Source organism: Macaca fascicularis, chromosome 10 (genome assembly GCF_037993035.2).
Source record: "Macaca fascicularis isolate 582-1 chromosome 10, T2T-MFA8v1.1".
In the NCBI taxonomy this organism is placed as follows: Eukaryota; Metazoa; Chordata; class Mammalia; order Primates; family Cercopithecidae; genus Macaca; species Macaca fascicularis.
The window spans coordinates 101,822,696-101,847,149 of record NC_088384.1 but is presented as its reverse complement, the minus strand read 5'-3'; the positions used below and the strand labels follow the sequence as shown (position 1 = coordinate 101,847,149).

At 46.4% G+C, this 24,454-nt stretch overlaps 1 protein-coding gene across 1 annotated transcript; it reads right to left on the bottom strand.

Moving 5' to 3' along the window:
* Positions 1–467: 467 nt before the first annotated feature.
* DNTTIP1 (deoxynucleotidyltransferase terminal interacting protein 1) lies at positions 468–23,753 on the bottom strand. Its single transcript, XM_005569169.5, has 13 exons — positions 23,581–23,753; positions 22,937–23,007; positions 21,675–21,771; positions 16,972–17,070; positions 11,894–11,962; positions 11,575–11,631; positions 10,976–11,034; positions 9,636–9,681; positions 7,510–7,568; positions 7,348–7,408; positions 2,690–2,761; positions 946–1,001; positions 468–829 (listed from the first exon to the last, which is right to left on the bottom strand). Exons 1-13 carry the CDS (start codon positions 23,683–23,685, stop codon positions 691–693), a joined length of 990 nt encoding a protein of 329 aa, XP_005569226.1. The 5' UTR covers positions 23,686–23,753; the 3' UTR covers positions 468–690.
* Between the last annotated feature and the right edge of the window lie 701 nt (positions 23,754–24,454).

The window sequence follows — 24,454 nt, the reverse complement described above, 5'->3', positions numbered from 1 at the left end:
GTGAGGTGGCACGAACCTGTAGTCCCAGCTACTGGAGAGGCTGAGGCTGAGGCAGGAGAATCGCTTGAGCCAGAGGCTGCACTCTAGCCTAGGCAACAGAGCAAGACTGTCTTCAAACAAACAACCCCAATAACACAGGTTCATATCCTGTATATCCTACCTCTCCAATGGGTAGTGTGTGACCTTGGGGCAGGTCCTTTAGTACCTTAACCTGTAAAATGGGAGCAATAAAAGCCAACTCTATTTTTCACATGATCTGTCATCAAACTCCACCACATTCTGCCACATCCTTAAATTAGCCGGGTAAAGAAACTACAAATGGGGAAGGTACATGGTGCTCCCAGCTTGGTCTCATCAAGCCTGGCTCTATACTGTTATGGGTGAGGGTTATCTTGTCCTTTTTTCCTACATCCACTTCTAGAGCCCTTGATGTTCTGTCAGTTCCTGCAAGGTACAGGTTCACCATCTGTGTTAATTACAAACTGTTTAATTGTTTCTTATCCCAATAATTTTACAAATATAGAACCACATGCCAGTCTGGGGGTGCTGTGCAGTGAGTCACTACAAACTCGCTCAGGCACAGCTTAATGCCGCTGAGATCCATCTAGGAGCAGTCCCAGCGGTGGCCTCAGCCGTGTGAAGAAGAGGGCTTTGGAGGAGGGCTGCCAAGTGTGGCCAGGGCACCTGGCCTCAGGTCTGTGGAGGTGCTTCAACAGTACGATGCTCATTCTCTGTCCGTAGTGTCTCCATATACTTTCTCATCTTCTCCACCATCCAGGAGGGTAGGACAAAGGATTTCAATTCTTCTAGCTTCAGATCCAGGCATCCTCTGGAACAGACATTGAAGAGGGAAGTTGGGGGAAGTGAGGACATAGGCCCTGCCTCATTCTAGGGCCTACTTTGAGGCAGGGACAGGAGAAGGGGCAGGAGACCCACTGGTTTTACCTGTAGTCATCACTGGCCGCAAGGTCCCGGATGTCTTCCTCGATGAGGAGGTAGGCCTGAGGCAGGAGCAAGGGAGAGGGATCATTGCGATTCATTTCACTCCAACTCAGTAACACTTCATTAAACATCTGCTTAACGTAAGGCCTGCTACTAGGTGGAAGAGGGGGGATGCGGTTTACAATTTAGTAGGGAAGAGTAAGTGGGGAGAGATGGGAATGGTTCCTTGAGACAATCTTTTACTACAGTAGATGCTTTATGGATGGGAGAGTAGGGACTGGTGACTTATTTATAGCCTCCTCTTTTAAAAAAGGACCCATTTCTCTCTTGAATGATGTGAAAAGTAAAAATAAAAAAAAGAAAATAAAGAAAAAAAAAAGGGATCCACCATTACTCCTACACCTTTTGGTTAAGATCAAGTGTACAAAAGGACCCAAGGTGGGTTATAACAAAATGGCAAGAAAACCAGCAAAATATACATGGAAATAGGAAATCAGGAAGAGGAAACCATGTGCTCCCTCTGAGGACAAAGATAACTTGGTTTTGAATTTGTGGCAAAATGGAAAACATGGTAAACTGCCCTGCTGTCTAGTAATTGGCCTGTATTGTACTGAGGCCTGTAGAAATGCTTTGTCACAATGCCTCGGTCTACAGTGGGTGAGGGCCCTTTTGTGAACTTAACATATAGAAAGAGTTGTTCATCACATTAGAAAGTCTTCTGTGGGAGACTTTTTAATGTTAGGGTCAGGAATAATTGTGTATCCCTCGAGTAATTTATCTACATCTTATGGGCACTATGAACCATAACAGATCAGGTGTCCATGAGTGGAGCCTAGAGCTGAATTTGCCAGCATCTGTAGAAGTGCACAGCTCTCCCAGGTCAGCAATATAAAAAACACTTTTTTTTTTTTTTTTTAAAGAACTAGTTTTACTGGTGGCTTAATTTTAGGTCCTGCCCCCACCCCCTACCATCTATTTCTTATTTATGTTATGTTATATTTTATGTACATGGAGCTTAAATCTTTTTTGAAGTAAAGCATAGGCATAGAGTGGTACAATAAAATCAAAGGTAGCTCTCACTGGCAGAAAGGAGATGGCATATCAGTTTGTAAGACACTTAGATTCTAAAAGGAGCAGTACCTGTGGTGGGAGGGAGTGAGTCCTCAGGTGGGGGACATTGTGTGTGATGGACAAAGCCCTCAACACTAGTTTTTGAACACATGCAGTGATGATTTTCCTAAGGTTGCTGTTTCATATGATCTGAGAACTCTTTAAGTAGAGGTAAATCTGGAGGGGGCTGCCAGGTGTGCAAACACATTTCATTGCTAACTCCTACTGCCAAGGGTTGCGGCCTCGAGTACTGGTTTGAGAAAAGATTCTATAGCTGTGTCTGGTGGAAGAGTGATCAATGAGTGAAGTCTATCAATGGGTGCAATAGTGGGGAAAAGTAGTATTGTGTGTCTTATACCTGCTATTCCCATGGACAGCTAATAATATCCAAATATGTGATCTTGGAGGCATGAGGAGAAAGTGTGAGGGGGCGGAAGGGAGATCTAGGGGATAGGGAAGGGAACCTGAAGATTACAATTTGCTCTTCAGCATGAAGAAATGGGCCTATAAGTCTCTCTTCTCACACACTGGTCAGGCTTTGGGAGTCAGATTTGGAGGTAAGCTGTCACCTACAGCCAAAATCCTGGTTTCCAGGTGGGGTGGGTCGCTGGCAGTGGCACAAGTGAATACTGCTTACCATCTTGCCCCCTGTTGCCCGCATGTGATGCTGCTCAGCCAGCCAGTGCTTGTCCTGGGGGTCAGCTGCATACTGTAAGGGATGAAGTTATAAGAGAATTAGCCTCGGGTAAGGGGCTCTTCTCATTTGGTCCCAGAGCATACTCTTGGCCCTTGAGCAGCTCTTACCAAAAGTTCTTGTCTCCTAGCATGGTGGACTTAGAGGGCTCACTAATCTCTTCAGAGAAAGCTGAGCCAAACCCAGAGGGCAGACCATGGGACCCAATTCCCAGAGACTTAGTATACTCCCAATCCTCACTCCCTTCTCAAAACAAAGCACCCTGGGCAACTGGTGGGACTGATAACTATTACTTTAGAGCTTTCTCTTTTAAAAAATGAACTGAGGTGGCTTGTAATGCCTGTAATTATTACAGTGACCATAATAAAACAAAAATCAGGACACCTCATGTACTGTCAGATGCATAATAGCATCAGGGTTAAGAACTCAGTTTTGGAGTTACAAATGAGGTTTGTTTGTTCATTTATTTATTGAGATGGAGTTTCACTCTTGTTGCCCAGGCTGGAGTGCAATGGAATGATCTCGGTTCACCACAACATCCGTCTCCCAAGTTCAAGCGATTCTCCTGCCTCAGCCTCCCAAGTAGCTGAGACAACAGGCATGCGCCACCACACCTGGCTAATTTTGTATTTTTAGTAGAGACGGGGTTTCTCCATGTTGTTCAGGCTGGGCTTGAACTCCCAACCTCAGGTGATCTGCCTGCCTTGGCCTCCCAAAGTGTTGGGATTACAGGTGTGAGCCACTGCGCCCAGTTGTTTATTTATTGAGACGGAGTCTCACTCTGTCATTCAGGCTAGAGTGCAGTGGTGTAATCTTGGCTCAATACAACCTCTGCCTCCTGGGTCCAAGCTATTCTTCTGCTTTAGCCTCCTGAGTAGCTGGGATTACAGGCATGTGCCACCACACCCAGCTGACTTTTATATTTTTAGTAGAGACAGGGTTTCACCATGTTGGCCAGGCTGGTTTTGAACTCCTGGTCTCAACTAATCCACCTGCCTCAGCCTTCCAAACTGTTGGGATTACAGGTATGAGCCACCGTGCTCAGCCCAAATAAGGCTTAAATTCTGGTTTCTAGGTTGGGCGCCTAGAAACCAGAATTTAAGTGCCTTAAAAAATAAAAAATTTGAGGAGTGAAGGGACGCTGAATTTTTTTTTTTTTTTTTTTTTTTTTTGAGACAGAGTATTGCTCTGTCACCCAGGTTGGAGTGCAGTGGCGTGATCTTGGCTCACTGCAACCTCTGCCTCGTGGGTTTAGGCAATTCTCCTGCCTCAGCCTCCCGAGTAGAGTAGCTAGGAACTACAGGACTATACCACCATGCCTGGCTAATTTTTGTACTTTTAGTAGAGATGTGGTTTCGCCATGTTGGCCAGGGTGGTCTTGAACTCCTGACCTCAGGTGACCCGCCCGCCTTGGGCTCCCAAAGTGCTGGGATTACAGGCATGAGTCACTGCACCTGGTCAAGAAACTGTGTTTTGCTATTACCTCCTGTGTATTGTCTGAATCTTTTTACAACAGGAGTGGGTTTATATATTATTTCTATAATCAAAACATTTAAAAAAGGAAAAGAATTTGAATAATGGCTTCTGAAGGACAGAAAAATGGGCAAAAGATATAACAGGCAGCTTACAGAAGAAATACAAATAGATTCTAAATGACTGAAAAGATACTTATAATCACTAATAGAGAATTGTAAAGTTGGGCCAGGTGCAGTGGCTCATGTCTGTAATCCCAGCACTTTGGGAGGCTGAAGCTGTGGATCATTTGAGGTCAGGAGTTGGAGACCAGCCTGGCTAACACGGTGAAAACTCATTTCTACTAAAAATATAAAAATTAGCTGGGTGTGGTGGCGGGTGCCTGTAATCCCAGCTACTCGGGAGGCTGAGTCAGAAGAATTGCTTGAACCTGGGAGACGGAGGTTGCAGTGCACCGAGATTGTGCCGTAGCACTCCAGCCTGGGTGACAGAGGGAGACCCTGTCCCATTAAAAAAAAAAAAAGTTGTAAAGTGAAACAACAAAAAATTTTCCCTCCAGTTATTGGACTGGAAAGATTAAAATGAGAGGTAATAACCACTGGTAATGAGAGTGTGGGTTCGGAGTTTATTACAAATGGTGGATTTTAGAATTGGGAAACTATGATAATAATGGTTAACATTTATTGAGCCCTTACTATGTGCCAGGCATTATGCTGAGTGCTTTACTACACTCTCTGTTAGTTAACCTTAAAAGGTTGGTCTAGGGCCGGGCACGGTGGCTCACGCCTGCAATGCAGCACTTTGGGAGGCCGAGGAGGGTGGATCATGAGGTCAGGAGTTTGAGACCAGCCTGGCCAACATGGTGAAACCCCATCTCTACTAAAAATACAAAAATTAGCCGGGCGTGGTGGTGGGCACCTGTAATCCCAGCTACTCGGGAGGCTGAGGCAGAGAACTGCTTGAACCTGGGAGGTGGAGGTTGCAGTGAGCTGAGATCACACCCCTGCACTCCAGACTATGTGACACATCAAGACTCCGTCTCAGGAAAAAAAAAAAAAAAAAAAAGGTTGGTCTATCACTATTCTCATTTTATACAGGACAAAAACAGACTCAGAAATGTGGATCAATTCCCAGACTTGAACTAGTTAAAAAAAAGAAAAAAGAAATATGGAGCCATTTGTTTAAGTTCATGCAGCTAGTAATGGAACCAGGCCCGAAGCCATACTTTTAACCACGCTGAAGTGGGAATTCGAAGTAGGTCCAAGGGTGTATTGATTTTGGGGATGATACAAACAAAGCTTCTTGGAGGAGGTGGATCTTAAAGAATAGTCAGGCAGATAAGGGTGGGAGAGGAGGCCACCCAGGTAATGGGAATAGCAAGAGTGATGACATTAAGAGAGGAAAACAAAGAAGGAGCCACTGGGAAAATGGTTTAAGTGTTGGAACTCGAGGATATCAGACTGGAGAAGAAGCGTGAGCAGGTATGCCTTTCAAAGAACTTGAAAACTTGCACAAAATGTGGCAGAGAAAGCCCGTGATTCTGGGACCCCATAGGGACTGTGCAGTTCTGGCAAGGGGTGCCAAGCCTTACATACAGGTGCAAAAAACCATGCGTGGAACACACATGCACTGCTCTTCTTCTAATCTACTTTGATGCTCCTGTGACCGATAAAATACAAAATCATTTAAGAGGGTGAGTGAGTTTATGATTGCCTCCATTATTCCCTCAAACAGTGGGGACCAAAACATAGCTGCTCTCAGGAGAGGAGTACCCTCTTTGAAAAGGCATAGGACCCTGCCTCACTCCAAACTCTATTTTTTTTTTTTGAGATGGAGTTTTGCTCTTGTCATCCAGGTTAGAGTGCAATGCCGCGATCTTGGCTCACCGCAACTTCTGCCTCCTGGGTTCAAGCGATTCTCCTGCCTCAGCCTCCCGAATAGCTGGGATAATAGGCACGCACCACCATGCCCAGTTAATCTTTGTATTTTTAGTAGAGACGGGGTTTTTCCATGTTTGTCAGGCTGGTCTCGAATTCCTGACTTCACGTGATCCGCCTGCCTTGGCCTCCCAAAGTGCTGGGATTACAGGTGTGAGCCACTGTGCCTGGCCCCAGAGTTATTTTAAAATGCAAATGTGAGGGTAGCGCAATCTTGGCTCACTACAACCTCCGCCTCCTGGGTTGAAGTGATTCTCCTGCCTCAGCCTCCCAAGTAGCTGGAATTACAGGCATGAGCCACCATGCCCAGCTAATTTTGTATTTTTAGTAGAGACAGGGTTTCTTCATGTTGGTCAGGCTGGTCTCGAACTCCCGACTTCAGGTGATCCTGCTGCCTTGGCTTCCCAAAGTGCTGGGATTACAGGCGTTGAGTTCACGTGCCTGGCCCAAACTCTAATTTACAGACAACCAAATATGTTAGTGGGTAAGAGCTCAGGCTTTGGTGAGGACAGACCTGGATTTGAATCCTGACTCACCACTTCTAGCTGAATAACTGTGGTCAAGTCACTCAGCCTTTCTCAACCTCTGATTGTTTCAAATTTGTGAAATAAAGATGGCAATACTTATTTTTTAAGAAAATATAAGTGTGGCTGGGCGCGGTGGCTCAAGCCTATAATCCCAGCACTTTGGGAGGCTGAGATGGGCGGATCACGAGGTCAGGAGATCGAGACCGTCCTGGCTAACATGGTGAAACCCCGTCTCTACTAAAAAATACAAAAAACTAGCCGGGCGAGGTGGTGGGTGTCTGTAGTCCCAGCTACTCGGGAGGCTGAGGCAGGAGAATGGCGTGAATCCGGGAGGTGGAACTTGCAGTGAGCTGAGATCTGGCCACTGCACTCCAGCCTGGGCGACAGATTGAGACTCTGTCTCAAAAAAAAAAAAAGAAAATATAAGTGTGGTACTTAAAACTGTGTTTGGCACCCAATAAACTTGCAGGCAAAGTAGCTGTTATTACTGAGGCACAGAGGTGCTGAGTAAATCATGAAAGGTAAAAGTGAATGGCAGAGGTGCAACTAGAACCCGGATGTCCCGACTCCAAGATCAGTGTTTGTTCTAAGCTTCTCTGTGCTGAGTGGAGTTCCCAGTCTACTCCCAATGCAATGGCCTGCTTTCCTCTCAGCACTCACCTACCTTAAAGAGGTGTGGGTGCTTGATGTAGATTCTTCCTCTGGTGCCCCCCATCCCCAGCGCCCTGAAAAGTAAAAGCCAAGTGGTAAAGATTCCAGAAAGTGTAGTCCTACGAGTGAATTCCTGAGCTGTTTCCTCCATCAGTGCCAAAGCTCTTAAACTTACTTGTTGGCTCGAGATCCCAACACAAAGGTGGTAGATTCATTCAGGCGAGCTGGGTCCCACTGTGCAAAAAACAGAGAAGCTGGTGAGGGTGAAGTTTAATCTGGTGAGTAGGACAGAAATACTCCTCCCCCTGCCCTTTTCTAACCCTTACCCTTGTCTATTATTTAATCAACCGTTTACCTAAGACACTGAGTACTCACAATATGCTAGGCCCTGTCTGTGCTAGATACTGGGGATAAAGAGGTGAATAAGATACAGTCTCTGTTTTCTAGGATGCCACCGACATATGTACAGATAATTACATCATTATGCGATGAGGCAATGACACAGGTGAGTGCAGGGTCTGAGGGCTGCTGAGGGGAGGGTACAGCCAGGAAGGCTTCCTTAGAGAGGCATTTCCCAAGTTAATTCTGAAAGGGTGAGCACAAGTTGGGGTAAAGTGGGTGAGGAACAAGGGCATTCCAGACAGGGGGCAGCATGAGCAAAGACAGGTGAGAGGCAGCCTGGCATGCTGGAGAAACTGCTAGTAATTCTGTGCTGCTAACAGAGTACAAATTAGGGAGTGGCAACTGATGGGGCTGGAGAGAGAAACACAGAGGAGTAGGAGGTCCTGGGAGGTTATGTTCAGGGGACTGCATTTTATATCTTCTGTAGGCAATGGGGAATCGCTGAAGGCCTCTGAACAGGGAGTGAGAGATTTACTTTAAAGATAGGTTAGTCTTCTAGCAATGTGGATAATGGATTTGAAGGAGCAAGACTACAGGCAGGGAGAGCAGTTTAGAGGCCGCTGTGATAAACCAGTTGGAAAGATGCTAAGGGCCTGAGCTAGGGCAGCAGTAAGGATGAAGAGAAGGAAATAGGAACTGCAATATATTTAAGAGGGAGAATTGTCCAGGACTTGACTGGATGTAGGGAGGTGAGGAAGAGGAGGAGGCAAAGATGATTAAGATAAACAATGTAAAGAAGGGCTGTGAGGAGATTCTGATTTCATGTTTGGATATGCTGAGTCTGAAATGCCTATGGAACTTCCAGCAGAGTGGTCAACCAGATAGTAGTATATATAAGTTTTAAAGTAGAAAGAGAGGCATGGGATGGAAAAAGAAGTATGGGAGTTTTAGAACATGGTGGTCCCTGAAACCATAAGAGTATATGATTTAGATTATCCAGAGAGTTACTTTAGATGGAGAAGTGGGCCAAGGAGAGAATTCTGGGGAACATCCATTTATATAAGTCACTGATGAGGAAGAACTCAGGAGAGAAAGGGAGGCAACAGAGGCTAATGGTTGAGAGCAGAGACTCTGGTGTCAGCAGGTCCTGGGTTTGAGACTTGGCTCGATCACTTACGAGTTATGTGACTTTGGGCAAGTCTTTTTTTTTTTTTTTGAGACGGAGTCTCGCTCTGTCGCCCGGGCTGGAGTGCAGTGGCCGGATCTCGGCTCATTGCAAGCTCCGCCTCCTGGGTTCACGCCATTCTCCTGCCTCAGCCTCCCGAGTAGCTGGGACTACAGGCGCCCGCCACCTCGCCCGGCTAGTTTTTTGTATTTTTTAGCAGAGACGGGGTTTCACCATGTTAACCAGGATGGTCTCGATCTCCTGACCTCATGATCCTCCCGCCTCGGCCTCCCAAAGTGCTGGAATTACAGGCTTGAGCCACCGCGCCCGGCCAGACTTTGGGCAAGTCTTAAGTGCATTAAGTGTATAAGACAACTGAATAAAGTAATTTATGCCCACAGGGAAGTTGGCAGAAAAGGAAACCCCTCATTCATAGAATGGTTCACAGAATCGATCTCATAAGTTTGTTATAAAGATTAAATGAGACAGTCTACACAAAAGATTTAGGGCATTGCCTGTTACATACTAAGTATTGAGTCAGTATTAGTGACCACTAGCTCCTACAAGAAGGCTTCAGCAAAGAGTCAAGCCTTCTCTTTGTTTTGCCTCTAACTCCAATTCCCACACAGGATCCTCTCTGAGGCCAGTGTGGCTGGAGGTGGAGAGGGGGAAGATGGCTCTGGAATGGTGGACATGCATCCTTCGCCCCCTGCCCCTTTCCCCCATGGTGGATCCCAGAGATAGTGGGACTAGCTCCTGGGATAGTGGTCTCTGCCATGCTCATATAATCATACCTTAGGACCTTCCCGGCGAATTGGTTCACAGGATTTTGGTTTCCATCTGCTTGGAAGGAAAGAATAAAGGTGAATTCTCCAAGGTGAGACCTAGAACTGAATACTGGCTTGCTGGTGGTGGTAGGAGTTCCTCACACACTGTCACTTTAGCCTGGGTATCCTCCTTCGTGGTGACACATTAGAGGAGAAACAAACAGAAAAAAAGCACTGGACTAGAAGCCATTCTAGCACTAGCTCTGCTCTTACATAGTGGCATGAGCAACTCCAAGAACCTCTGAGTGGCAGTTTTCTCATCTGTCAAAAGAGACAAAAACAGCAACTGCCCTACCTATCTTGTGTTTGTGAGGAATAAAACTGCTTCGTGTAGGAGACACATCTAAGGTATGACAGTTAATACTATCCCATCTACTAAACCAGTTGTTTCAAACTAACCCCACGCCTCTGACCCAGACCAGTGTGGCTTTATTTGATTTAAATACTGGGCTTCCATGTAACGTTTTGTTTAAAAAAGATTCTGCTGCTTCAGAATTTTTTTAAGAAGTGGGGCTGGGGGGTGGGTTGAGGGGGGAAGGAAGGATGAATAGGCAGAGCACAGAGGATTTTTAGGGCAATGAAAGCACTCAGTGTGATATTAGAATGGTGGATGCCTGTCACTATGCATTTCTCTAAGTTCAGGTACAACACCAAGAGTGAACCCTCATGGAAACTATGCACTCTGAGGATCAAGATGAGTCAAAGCAGGCTCATCGAATGTAACAAATTTACCACTCTGGTGCCTGATGTTGATAATGGAGGAGGCTGTGCATGTGTAGGGGCGGGGAATATATGGGATAAGTCTGTACCTTCCTCTCAATTTTGCTGTGAACCTAAAACTGCTCTAAAAAAAAATTAAGTCTAAAAAAAAAAAAAAAATATATATATATATATATGAAAATGACCAATTTGGAGGCAATGGTAACTATATGACATTAGGCAAGTAATTCTCTGAGTCTGTTCTGTATCTGAAAAATTAATGATACCTTCTTTAGAGGGTGGCTATAAAGATTAAAAGGTAAAGTATGTAACGTATTTAGACCAGTCATAAGCATTCAATATATACTAACAGTGACAAACCTCTGGTGTTCAATCAAGCTGGGCCAAATTGTTCAGGGGGTAAAACAATTTCCTCCTCACTACCCTTCTTCCTCACCCCTCAAACCAGGGTAACTCCCCTCCCTCCATGATGACTTAAGCTAATGGATCTGATTTTGACGGGCACAGAACCCTGGCCTCTTTTCCTTTAGGGCCCCTCTCTCCATCTGCTCCCCTATGCTATCACCACACTGTTGGTTCCTACTCACACCATGCCGGCGGCTGCCCGGTCGCTTGACAGGATGTGTCCAGGAGGCCGTCCTTTCCTCTGCCACAAAAAACAGCTGTCAGAGGTCTGACCCTGTGGTCATGCCCCATTGGCAGGTCTGGGGTCACTTGGTAGAGATGGTTTTCCAAAGAGATCAAATGACATTTGATGGGGACAGGGAGAAAAACTGCCTCTCATGCCTAGGAAGGCTCAAAAGGGCTTTGAGGAAGCCCAGTACCTCATGGAGTGAAGAGCCTTTTTTGAGAGATAGGGTCTTACTCTGTTACTCAGCCTGGAGTGCAGTGGCATGGTCATAACTTGCCACAGCCTTGAACTCCTGGGCTCCAGTGATCCTCCCACTGCAGCCTCTCATGTAGCTAGGACAACAGAAACGTGCCAGCATGCCAGGCTAATTTTTTTTTTTTTTTTAATTGTAGAGACAGGGTCTCACTATGTTACCCAGACTGGTCTCAAAACTCCTGAGCTCAAGTGATCCTCCCGGCTTGGCCGCCCAAAGTGTTGGGATTACAGGTGTGAGTTCCCACAACTGGCCTGATGAGCCTTTTTTCAGCCAGAAAACAAAACAAGGAAATGGTTTACCTTTTTAGGAAGGGGGCTTCCTCGATGGGCACATTCTTCTTCTGCCTGCCGGCCACGCTAAAAGAAAAGCGAAGGGAGTCAGTGGAAGGCCAATGCCTGGGAGCTGCAAGTCCTCTGGAGTTGCAGAAGACACAGCCCTGGACTATTGCTCTCCAGCCCCGCCCTGACCCAGGCCAAAGAAGCCCATCCAGCATGATGCTGTTTGGACCTGGTCCTACAAATGGAAGGTACATGAAACCTCCCGGGGCCCACATATTTCATTTACCTCCCAGCCTGAAGGACCTCCCCCTCCAATACCCCAAAACACAGTGACTCTGACCTTTATTCCTGGAAGCTCATGGGTCAATCTGGGTATTACTTTTTCTCCATCTGAAAATAGCAGTTTAGCCTGAAGGGAAAAAGACCAAGTGTTACCAGTCACTATTTTGGTGGGTAAGCATACCCCACCTACTTCCTCTTTTTTTTTAATTTTTCGAGACAGAGTCTCACTCTGTTGCCCAGGCTGGAGTGCAGCAGCACCATCTTGGCTCACTGCAACCTCCGTCTCTTAGGTTCAAGTGATTCTAATGCCTTAGCCTCCAAAGTAGCTGGGACTACAGGGGTGTGCCACCATACCCAGCTAATTTTTGTATTTTTAGAAGAGATGGGATTTCACCATGTTGGACAGGCTGGTCTTGAACTCTTGACCTCAGGTGATCCACCTGCCTTGGCCTCCCAAAGTGCTGCAATTACAGGCATGAGCCACTGCGCCCGGCCACATATGTATATATTTATATGCATAGAAATAGATACCTATTTTTAAAAAAATATTGAATTATCATAGCTGAAAAAATTTAAAAATGTAAAAAAGCAAAGTAAGAAAAACCTGGAATCTCATTACATAAACTACTTTTAATATTTCAATGTAAATTCTTCCTTGCTTTTCCCATGTAAATACATACTACATATTTTTTCAAACTAAATACATTAGCATAACACATATTCCTCATTAAGCTGCTGTTTTTCTTTTTTCTTTTTTGAGATGGAGTCTTGCTCTGTCGCCCAGGCTGGAGTGCAGTGGTGCGATCTCGGCTCACTGCAATCTCTACCTCCCAGGTTCAACCAGTTCTCCTGCCTCAGCCTCCGGGGTAGCTGGGAGTAAATTACAGGCGTGCCACCACACCCAGTTAATTTTTTTCTTTTTTTGTAATTTTAGTAGAGATGGGGTTTTATCATGTTGGCCAGGCTGGTCTCAAACTTTTGACCTAGTGATCTGCCCGCCTCAGCCTCCCAAAGTGCTGGGATTACAGGCGTGAGCCAGTGTGCCTGGCCTGCTGTTTTTCTTTTAACAAATATTGAGTACCTAGGACCTAAGTGCTGTGGACACAGCAGTAACTAGGACAAGCTCTTGTGGAGCTTATAGTTTGTGGGTGATCTCGATAATAAGCACAGAAACAAACAAGGTAACTGTGGATCATGATAGATGCTGTGAGAAAAAAAGAAAAAAAGCCCAGGCAGATGTGACAGAGAACACCAGAAGGGGAGGGCTACTTTGAGAGAATGGCCAGCGAAGGCCTTGCTCAGAAGGTGGCCTCTGAGTTGAGATGTGAAGGAGGCTATAACAAAAGCCGGGGAGAAGTGTTTCAGCAGCAGGGAGGAGTGCAGAAGCTTGAAGGTGGAAACAACTGGCTCATTTGAGGAAGAAAAGGATGGAACGGGCAGAGGGGAGATGGTGCATGAGTAAGAACCTTGTAGCAGGTGGAGAATTGGGTTCACCCGACCTCTGCCAGTGGCATTTGAGTGTTGAGGGCTCCCCCTTCTGGAAACACTCTTTTCTACAGGCTCCTGTGGTCACACTTTCCTGTGTTCCTCCTACTTCTCTGGCCACTCTTTATCTTAGCTTTCTTTGTTGGTTTTTCCTCCTCAATCTGGTTCTTTTCCCTCTATCCTCTCTCATTACATATTCTATCTGCTCTCACCTATTCTCACAGCTTCAATTAGTATCTATAAACCACAACTCCATAATTCAGCTGTAGACAAAAGGTTATCCTTTGAGCTCTAGACTTGTATATCAAATAGTCTGCCCCATGTCTATGCTTGGATGGCTCAAAGCTGCTAATCCATAACTGGATTCATGTTCTTCTCCAAACTTTGTCCCTTTTCAGTGAAGGGTGAACAAGTCTCATACATTTGTGTGGTAATCTAATTCACACCTGTCTGCTTAAGTAGGCTGTTAAGTTCTATTAGAGCAGGAAGCTTATTTGTTCATTTATCGTTTGTTTGTTCCTTCATTAATTCAATAATTCAGCAAACTCTGTACACATACCAACAGTCATATTCCAGGGCTGGGAATACAGTGGTGAACAAGATTAGGCCTCAACTCTTTTTTTTTTTTTTGAGACGGAGTCTTGCTCTGTTGCCCAGGCTGGAGTGCAGTGGCGCGATCTCGACTCACTGCAACCTCCGCCTCCCGGGTTCACACCATTCTCCTGCCTCAGCCTCCCGAGTAGCTGGGACTACAGGCACCCACCACAATGCCTGGCTAATTTTTTGTATTTTTGGTAGAGACAGGGTTTCACCATGTTAGCCAGGATGGTCTCGATCTCCTGACCTCGTGATCTGCCCTCCTCGGCCTCCCAAAGTGCTGGGATTACAGGCGTAAGCCCCTGCGCCTGGCCAGGCCTCAACTCTTGTAAAGCTCAAGATTTTAGCAGAGGTAGGAGTGCGAGAGGAAGACCTCTCTGATATTTAAACTAAGATCTGAAGGAAAGAAGGAGCCAGCTTTATAGAGTTAAGGGTAGAGTACTCCAGGTACTAATAACAGCAAATGAAATGGCCCAAGCTTGTGCTGCAGGAGCAGAAAGGAGTTCAGAACGGCCAGAGTATAGTCAATAAAAGAGCGGTGAGATGAAATGAAGTTAAAGAGGCCGGGCGCGGTGGCTCAAGCCTGTAATCCCAGCACTTTGGGAGGCCGAGATGGGCGGATCACGAGGTCAGGAGATCGAGACCATCCTGGCTAACCCGGTGAAACCCCGTCTCTACCAAAAAAACACAAAAAACTAGCCGGGCGAGGTGGTGGGTGCCTGTAGTCCCAGCTACTCGGGAGGCTGAGGCAGGAGAATGGCCTAAACTCAGGAGGCGGAGCTTGCAGTGAGCTGAGATCCGGCCACTGCACTCCAACCTGGGCAACAGAGCGAGACTCCGTCTCAAAAAAAAAAAAAAAAAGAAATGAAGTTAAAGAAGCAGGAAGAAGCTGGTCCAGGGTGAGCTCTGTGGGTCATGGTAAGGCATTAAGACTTTATTCTCCCTGCAACAGGAAAGTCACTGAAGGGTTTTTAAAATGGGGAGTGACATGATCTAATTCATCTTTACAGAGATAAGTCTGGCTGCTGTGAGAAGAGCGGATTGGAACTGGGTAACAGTGAATGTAGCTCTGGACTGAGATATAACTGTGTGAATTATGAACAGCTGAATTGGCTTCCAAGCCACAGGACTAGATGAAAACAGCTATGAAAACAGTGAGTCATGAAAGAGAAGGGGTCTGAGGACTGAACTTGGGAAGGCACCAACAGTTAGAGGCGGGGGGTGAGGGAGAAGAGTGGGCAATGAAGTTGGAGCAAAGTCAAGGCACTCGAGCCAACAGAGGAGTGTTCCAAGAAACACGAAATGATCCACTGTGACAAATGTCACTGAGAAGCTGAGTAAGTTGAGGACAGTTAGGGACCAGAGGGTTTGACAACACAGAGGTTACTAGTGACCCTGACAAGAGGGGTTCCAGTGAAGTAGTGGGGACTGAGGGACTGAAGCAAAAACAAAACAAAACAAAAAAGTGAACAGAATGAATGGGATGTGAGAAAGTGAGCCAGCAACTGTTGGTGACCTTTCCTGATGTCTCCCTATAAAAGGGTGATGGCAACAATTCCTACTAATAACAGCAGCTGACACATGTAAACAGGTTCTCTATCTTGGGAACAGTCACTTATAGACCTGATGTCATGCCTCCTGACCACACCAGAGAGGCAGGGAGGCAGCAGGGTGCTCATCCCCATGATACCAAATGGGGCCATGATAACTTGATCCACCAAGTACCTGCAGAGGTGAGACCGATCTTAGCTATTCAAATTATTGTGTGCCTTAAGCCATGTCTTTTTTTTTTTTTTTTTGGTTTGCCTTTAAAAATTTTTTTCTAGCTCTATTGATGTATAATTGATAAACAGAAATGGTATATATTCAAGGTGTACAATGTGGTGAACTGACATATATATACATAGTGAAATGATTACCACAATGAAATCAATCAACACATCCACCGCTACCATTTTGCGTGTGTGGACACTTAAGATCTATGGTCTTAGCAAATTTGAAGTAAACAATAGAGATAAACTATAGTCATCATGCTCTACGTCAGATTGCCCAGAACTTGTTCGTCTTATAACTAAAAGTTTGTACCCTTTGATTAACATCCCCCCACTTCTCCCCTCCAGCTACTGCTACTCTACTTTCTGCTTCTATGAGTTTGCTAAGCCACAATTTCTTCACCTATAAAATAGTAATTAAAAGAGATCTTCTGGCCAGGCGCGGTGGCTCACGCCTGTAATCCCAGCACTTTGGGAGGCCGAGGCGGGCGGATCACAAGGTCAGGAGATCGAGACCACAGTGAAACCCCGTCTCTACTAAAAATACAAAAAATTAGCCGGGCGCGGTGGCGGGCGCCTGTAGTCCCAGCTACTCAGGAGGCTGAGGCAGGAGAATGGCGTAAACCCAGGAGGCGGAGCTTGCAGTGAGCCGAGATCGCGCCACTGCACTCCAGCCTGGGCGACAGAGCGAGACTCCGTCTCAAAAACAAAAAACAAAAAACAAAAAACAAAAAACACACAAAAACAGATATCTTCTGTACACAGTTTCTTCTGAGACATAAAAGAAATAATGCATTTATCCTGGTACCTGACATATAGCAGCTACTTCCCTTCCCTGTAAGCAACGGCCTCAACCTATCCAGATATATGGCTTGTTGGGCATTCCCCAAAATACCACTAATGGTAAGATCACGTTTCTTTTTTTTTGAGACAGAGTCTTGCTCTGTCACCCAGGCTGGAGTGTAGTGGTGCCATCTCGGCTCACTGCAACCTCTGTCTCCCGGGTTCAAGCAATTCTTGTGCCTATGGCTCCCAAGCAGCCAGGATTATAGGCGTGTGCCACCATGCCCAGCTAATTTTCGTATTGTTTGTAGAGATGGGGTTTCGCCATGTTGCCTAAGCTGGTCTCAAACTCCTGGCCTTGAGTGATCTGCCCACCGTGGCCTCCCAAAGTGCTGGGATTACATGTGTGAGCCACCACGCCCGGCTTAGGATCACATTTCTTATCAGAGGCTCGAGAGCTAAACCTTGTGCCTGCATCTCTTGTCCCCCTTGGTCTCACCTGCTCCAGGCAGCTCCGACAGGCTTCCTGGATCAGCTGCTCTGTGTCCACCTCTTCCCCAACATTGTCTCGCACGTTCAGTGCTGCCTTCTGGAAGAACTAGGGGAGCACAACAGAGGACAAGGTCAGAGTCCTGTTAATGGGCATCAACCTGAAGGAAACTGAATACAAGACAAGCAAGACAAGCTTTTATCCTAGCCTCATACAGAAAGGAAAAGTGATTATAAGCAAGGTTGGGATCGGCCAGATTTATAGATTCACATTTCAGGCTCGACCTCCTCCCTTTATTCCCCCTCTGAAGGATATAATCCTGGAGGTGCCCAAAAGATTGATGTGTAAACAGTGCAAAAAATCAAAGAATAACCCAAATGTCTAAGTGTAGCTTAAATAAATTATGGCATATCCACACCATGAAATGCTAGGCAAATATTAAAAAATCACAATAAAGGTGATGTAAGAGAATATAGTTTTGACAGGTAAAGGTATTCATGATATACCTCAAAGTGAAGGAAGGAGGTTGTAAAACAGTTTGGTATAGTGTGAGCTTATTTATGTAACACAGCACAAGCAAACACAGAGACAAAAGAATTCCAGGGATATACGCTGAAGTAACAGGTGATATTGTGGGTGACTGTTTTCTTCTCTTGGCTTATCTATATCCTTTTGATTTTTATAATGTACATACGTTACTTCTTTAGAAGGAAAAAAGAATGCCTGTGTCTGAAGTGAATAGGCCAGGGTAGGCCAGAAAATATATTAAGATAGCAGAAAGTCCTAACTGAATTCTGACTGTCCAGTCTGAAAGAAACATCTGTGGAATGGAGAGGAGTGAGACTTGACAAGGGCCCCAGGATGCCAGCAACCCCAATCGACTGTGAAAAGGGAAGGGAGAAGGTTTCTCTGCTGGGTACAGGGAGAGTTTGAGCCTGAATACATGAGAAGATAGGCGATGAGGTCCCAAAGACACCCGGGAGGCACTTGTGAATGTCCTCATAAAAACAGTCATCTCTAGAAAATGCCTAGTCAAGTAATGCCTAGAAAAACTGTCAGTTATCTCGGGGGTATAGGAAAATTCTGGAACCTAAACCCAGTACTTCTATTGTGAGAGACAATTATGGGAATGTGCTGCCATTTCATATTTAGCAAGGTTAAATGCCTCTGTCGTTAACATCAAACCAACAAGACTGTGAATGGACTCGATTAGAAACCTCAAGAGTTTTAAGAGGAAGTCTTCAGGCCAGATTAAATGATCAGATGAGTTTAATTTAAAACAAAAACCTAAAAACTGGAGATGAATACTGGTATTCAATATCAACCAACTGAAAGCCAGTTAAAATAGTTTAGGTACTTTACAACCAGCCTGTGAGGTGGGCAGTGTAATGGACATATGGTGAGTGTAAGCTATCTCTGGATCTGAGAATGAAATCAGATCATGAATGAGGCATTCTCAAGCACTGTTGTATAACCTTTCTAGAGAGCAATTTTCTTGACGGAAAAATAGGTTTTCGCTTTTACCCACCAATTCCATCTCTGGGAATTTATCTCAGAGAAATACTCTCACATGTAAACAAAGATGTACATTCACAGTGTTCATTATAGTATTGTCTGTAATAGAGAAAAACGAAAACAATCTGAATATTCTAGGGGCTAGCTTATGGAATTTGGTCCATCAAATAGATTACTCTGTTGCCATTACAAAGGAATCGGGGGGAACTATTATGTACTGACTTAGAGACATGACCAAAATATGTCAAGTAGGCCAGGTGCAGTGGCTCATGCCTGTAATCCCAACACTTTGAGAGGCCAAGGCGCGAGGATCACTTTAGGTCAGGAGTTTGAGACCAGCCTGGCCAACATGGTGAAACCTCGTCTCTACTAAAAATACAAAAAAATTAGCTGGGTGTGGTGGTGCACACTTATAATCCCAACTACTTGAGAGGCTGAAGCAGGATGATCACTTGAAGCTTGGAGGTGGGGGTTGCAGTGGGCCAAGATTGTGCCACTGTACTCCAGCCTGGGTGACAGAGGTAGAATCCATCTCAAAACAAAACAAAACAAAAGTATGCCAAGTAAAATAAATCAAGTTGCAGAACAGTTGTGTGTAAAATGATTTCTTTTTTTTAATGCATATGCACACACACATACCACAAATAAACCTGGGAGACTATATAGTCAACGTTAACAATTTGGTATCTCTGGGAGGTGAGTTTTAGTGACTTCTGGCTATATTGTTAAACATATCTGTACTGGCCAGGCACAGTGGCTCATGCCTGTAATCCCAGCACCTTGGGAAGCTGAGGCAGGAGGATCACCTGAGGTCGGGAGTTTGAGACCAGCCTGACCAACATGGAGAAACCCCATCTCTACTGAAAGTACAAAAGTAGCTGGGTGTGGTGTTGCATGCCTGTAATCCCAGCTACTTGGGAGGCTGAGGCAGGAGAAGCACTTTAACCTGGGAGGCGGAGGTTGCAGTAAGCCGAGATTGCGCCACTGCACTCTAGCCTGGGCAACAAGAGCAAAACTCTGCCACAAAAAAAAAAAAAAAAAAAAAAAAGGTGGGGTATGGTGGCTCGCACCTGTAATCCCAGCACTTTGGGAGGCCAAGGTAGATGGATCACTGGAGGCCAGGAGTTCAAGACCAGCCTGGCCAACATAGCGAAACCCTGTCTCTACTAAAAACACAAAAATCAGCCAGGCATGGTGGTACACACTTGCAATCCTAGCTACTCAGATGGCTGAGGTGCAGGAATTGCTTGAACTTCAGAGGTGGAGGTTGCAGTGAGCCAAGATCTTACCACTGCACTCCACCCTGGGTGACAGAGCAAGACTCTGTCTCAAAAAAAAAAAAAAAAAAAAAAAAAAAAAAATCTGTCCTATTACTCGCCTGGCTTATTTTCCTCTAGTCACACTGGCCTATTCATTGCTTTGATGTGCCAAGCACACTCCTGTCTCAGAGCCTCTACCATTTCCTCTGCAACTGGACTGCTTCTTCCCCAAGTATCTTCATGGTTTGCTTTTTCCTCACTTATTCAGGTCTCCACTCAAATGTCCTCTATCAAAGGCTTTCCTAGCCACAATCTATAAAACAGCAACCCTACTCTCTACTGGTTGCTCTCTTTCCCCTGTCTTCTCTCTTTCTCTAACACAGCACATATTTGTTTACAGAGAGCATATGTTCTGTTTACTGCTACATCCCCAGTGACTAGAATAGTGCCTGGTAGTATAGTAGTCATTCAATAAATACTTTTTATTTTGAGAGGGAGTTTTGCTCTTGTTGCCCAGGCTGGAGTACAATGGTGCAATCTCAGCTCACTGCAACCTCTGCCTCCCAGGTTCAAGATTCTCATGCCTCAGCATCCCGAGTAGCTGGGATTACAGGTATGTGTCACCACGCCTGACTAATTTTTTGTATTTAGTAGAGATGGGGTTTCAGCATGTTGTGTCAGGCTGGTCTCGAACTCCTGACCTCAGGTGATCCACCTGCCTCGGCCTCCCAAAGTGTTGGGATTACAGGTGTGAGCCACAGCGCCCGGTAAATAAATACTTCTTACATAAATGAATAAATGTAAGAGGAGGAGATTTAGGAAGAAAAACAAAGAGTTCAGTTCTGAACATACTGAGTTTAAAGCATCCTCTTTTGGTACATTTAAGTAAAGTCATGTGGAAATTTATTTATAGGCCAGGGAAAAAACCCGTAAATAATAATAATAATGGCAACTTTATTTATCTACATATATTTTTCGAGAAAGGCCCTCACTGTCACTCAGGTTGGAGTGTAGTGGTATGATCATAGCTCACTACAAACCCAAACTCCTGGGCTCAAGTGATCCTCTCGCCTGAGCCTTCTGAGTAGCTGGGACTACAGGCACGCACTACCATGCCTGGCTAATAAATTTTTTTTTTTTTTTTGTAGTAGAGATGAGGTCCCACTATGTTGCCCAGGCTGGTCTCAAACTCCTGGCCTCAAGTGATTCTGCCTCGGCCTCCCAAAGTGCTGGGGTTGCAGGTGTGAGCCATTGTGCATGGCCCCAATAATGGTGATATTATTAAACAACTAATAGAAGTACTTACTGGACACTTGTTATGTCCTAAGTGCAGTGCTCAGCACAGTACATTTAAGTCATTTCATCCTTACAAGAAGTCAGCAAAAAAAACAAAAACAAAAACGTGACAGTGAGTGACAAGGGCAGATTTAAAAAAAAAAAAAGATATCTGAATTACCCTCAAGGAAGGGATAAAATTCTTGGGGGATTAAAAATTTGAAAGCTGGCCGGGCGCGCTGGCTCACACCTATAATCTCAGCACTTTGGGAGGCCAAGGTGGGCGGGCAGATCACTTGAGGTCAGGAGTTTGAGACCAGCCTGGTCAACAGTGAAACCCTGTCTCTACTAAAAATACAAAAATTCGCTGTGTGTGGTGGTGGGCGCTTGTAATCCTGGCTACTAGGGAGGCTGAGGCATGAGAATCGCTGGAACCTGGGAAGTGGAGGTTGCACTGAATCGATATCATGCCACTGCACTCCAGCCTGGGTGACAGAGTGAGACTCTGTCTCAAAAACACAAAACAAAACAAACAAAAAAACAAAAAAACAAAAGGAAAACTTTAGATATCTGTGTGTAGGAAAGAGACGGACTGGTGATGCAAGGAAGGACTGGGCTCCTCATGAGTCTTTCCCGTTATTTTTTATCCTGTGTCCCTCTCACCTTCATGTACTTGTTGAAGACAGTCTGGATCTCCTCATTGATGCTAGGCTGCAGGACAGCTCGGAGGAGATCCATAGAGATGGCAGGATCTGTGAAACTGCATTCAGGAGGGAGACAGGGTGAGGGGGCATGTCCGAAACATATTCTTTCTCACCTTGCCCAGTCAATTATGGACATAGAATTCTTTAACAATACTAGACAACTTTTACTGAAAACTAGCTACATGCTCAGATTTTGTTCAAATCACAAAGGCATGACTTTATTTCATTCTCATAACTCTATGAAGTGGGTATTATTTTCAAAGTTTTTTTTTTTTGGACGGAGTCTCACTCTGTTGCCCAGGCTGGAATGCAGTGGTGTGGTTTTGGCTCACTGCAACCTCCGCCTCCTGCGTTCAAGCAATTTTCCTGCCTCAGCCTCCCGAGTAGCTGGGATTACAGGTGTGCACCACCACACCCAGCTAATTTTTGTATTTTTAGTAGAGACCGGGTTTCTCCTTGGTCAGGCTGGTCTCAAACTCCCAACCTCAGGTGATCTGCCCGCCTCAGATCCCCAAAGTGCTGGGATTACAGGCGTGAGCCACTGCACCCGGCCATCTTTTTGTATTTTTAGTAGAGACAGGGTTTCTCCATGTTGGTCAGGCTGTTCTCAAAGTCCTGACCTCAGGTGATCCGCCCACCTCAGACTCCCAAAGTGCTGGGATTACAGGCGTGAGCCACTGCGCCCGGCCCAAAGTGTTTTTATGAAATATAATACTTATTATACAGAAAAGTCTATACACTTTAATGAGTAATTACAGTGAACATCCAATTCACCACTACCAGCATCCCAAAGGCCCACCTTGTGCTCTCTCCCTTCCCTGAGATGGATACTATTAATCCGTCTTTATAGTTGAGAAAACAGGGGCTCATCAGAGGCTGCATGAGAACACAGTTGTCTGACTCCAGAGCCCGTGCTCTTAAACTCCATGCTAACTGACCTCTTAAGAGCCCTCAATCACAGAGCCAGTGAATGTGAGGGGTCTTAGGTATTTTTTATTCCCCAACCCATCTCCTGTGCCCTTCCCCATTTCGTGAGTTCAGAGAAGGAAGTGACTTGACTAGCTCAAGATCACACAGAGTTACAGGATCGGAGTCTCCTCTTTCTCAGTCCTGTGCTCTTTCTACAGGCTGTAGATCTCCATAGTCTTGTGCACTGGGGATCCCAAAGCTGCCATGCAAGCCAGTGGCTGGGATACAAGTCCCATGCAGGGCCAGCCTTACCTTGTTGTCATCTGTGAGCGGCGGCCCCTCCGCTGCACCTGCCGGTGCTTTATCATTATGTTCCAAGGGTTCTGTGGGGACCAACGGAACAAATGTCACTGCGGCCTGTGACACTGGCGTGGGGTGGAGGTGGAGGGTGGGTATGAAGTTAAACCTAAACATTCCTGCTTCTCAGATCCGTCACCATCTCTCCCGCCTTGGGGTATCGGGGGAGGACAACAGTTGGAAGGCCCCCTCCACAAAAGAGGAACTGAGGAAGTTTCCTGCCTTAAAAGTCCCGACCCTGCCTTCTGGCACGGCAGGAGGAAGGGAAGCAGTGTTTACCGAGGGTCAACTCTGTGTCAGGTGATGTCCTGGGCGCTGTACCCGCCTTTATCTTCCCATCCCACAACAACTTTTATGAGACAGGTACTAATCATCTCCATTTTATAGAAGATGATCTGGGGACTCAGGGGGTCGACAGAGCTGGCCCACGTCACCTAGCTAGGAGGGCGGCACCAGAATTTGAATCCAGGTCGTCGGGCTGCGAAAACGCCAACCCCCTCTGCAGCTGCAGCCGCCGCGTTCTCGCCCGCGGGCCAGGGTCCCGGGAGCCCCGAGGCCCTGCCCGGCCCGAGCCCAGACCTCACCGGGGGCGCCCTCACCGTGAGAACCAGCTGCCCCGCTGCGCCCGCATCCCCCAGCTCCAAGCCGCCCCGCTCGGCCCCGCTGGGTCCCCGCGGCTGCTCGGCGTCGCCAGTGGCTCCCATGGCGCCCCAGGCCACCACAACTTCGCCGGACTCTGCCACCGGCCGGAAAGTGGCGCCGTGACGTCACTGAGGCGCGCTGCTCGTCCGCCCGGAAGCGCGACGCAGGAGCTGCGGGGTTACCATGGGAACCGAACCGCCGCGCCTCGCCCGGGACAGTTACACTTAGACGCCTTGTGGTTGGAGGTCGTTGGGGCTTCCTCTCGGGAGGGCTGCCCCTCGATTGTGGAGTGTGGGTGTTCAGTGGCGGTTCAGTCAAGGGACGTTTCCCGCTGGGCCAAGGCCTGTGGATGACTGCGGGGTAGGAGGAGGGGAGCTGGTTTCTGTAGGCTGGGGTTGGGGAGCAGAGGGAAGTGTTTGGTGCAGCGACGCCTGCAGTTCAGTGTTTGAAGACTAGATTTTAATATGCTGTGCCAGGGGCGGTGGCTCATGCCTGTAATCCCAGCACTTTGGGAGGCCGAGGCGGGAGGATCACTTGCAATCAGGAGTTCGAGACCAGCCTGGCCAACATGGCGAAACCCCGTCTCTACTAAAAATACAAAAATTAGCCGGGCCTGATGTTGGGCGCCTGTAATCCCAGCTACTCAGGAGGCTGAGGCAGGAGAATCTCTTGAACCCAGGAGGCGGAGGTTGCAGTGGGCCAAGATCACGCCACTGCACTCCAGCCTGGGCGACAGAGGGAGACTGTCTCAAAAAAACAAAAAACAAAAAGCAAAAAAAACAGGCGTATTAGGCACATGTTAGGTCGTCATCAAATGTTAATTATGCCGAG

Excerpts from the sequence above, each read along its gene's own strand:
- DNTTIP1 (XM_005569169.5), bottom strand. The coding sequence starts at position 23,685 with ATGGGAGCCACTGGCGACGCCGAGCAGCCGCGGGGACCCAGCGGGGCC. Across the intron at positions 17,071-21,674 it reads TCTTCAACAAGTACATGAAG|TTCTTCCAGAAGGCAGCACT; the intron begins GTGAGAGGGACA and ends GTGCTCCCCTAG. Across the intron at positions 11,035-11,574 it reads GAAGCCCCCTTCCTAAAAAG|AGGAAAGGACGGCCTCCTGG; the intron begins GTAAACCATTTC and ends TTTTTGTGGCAG.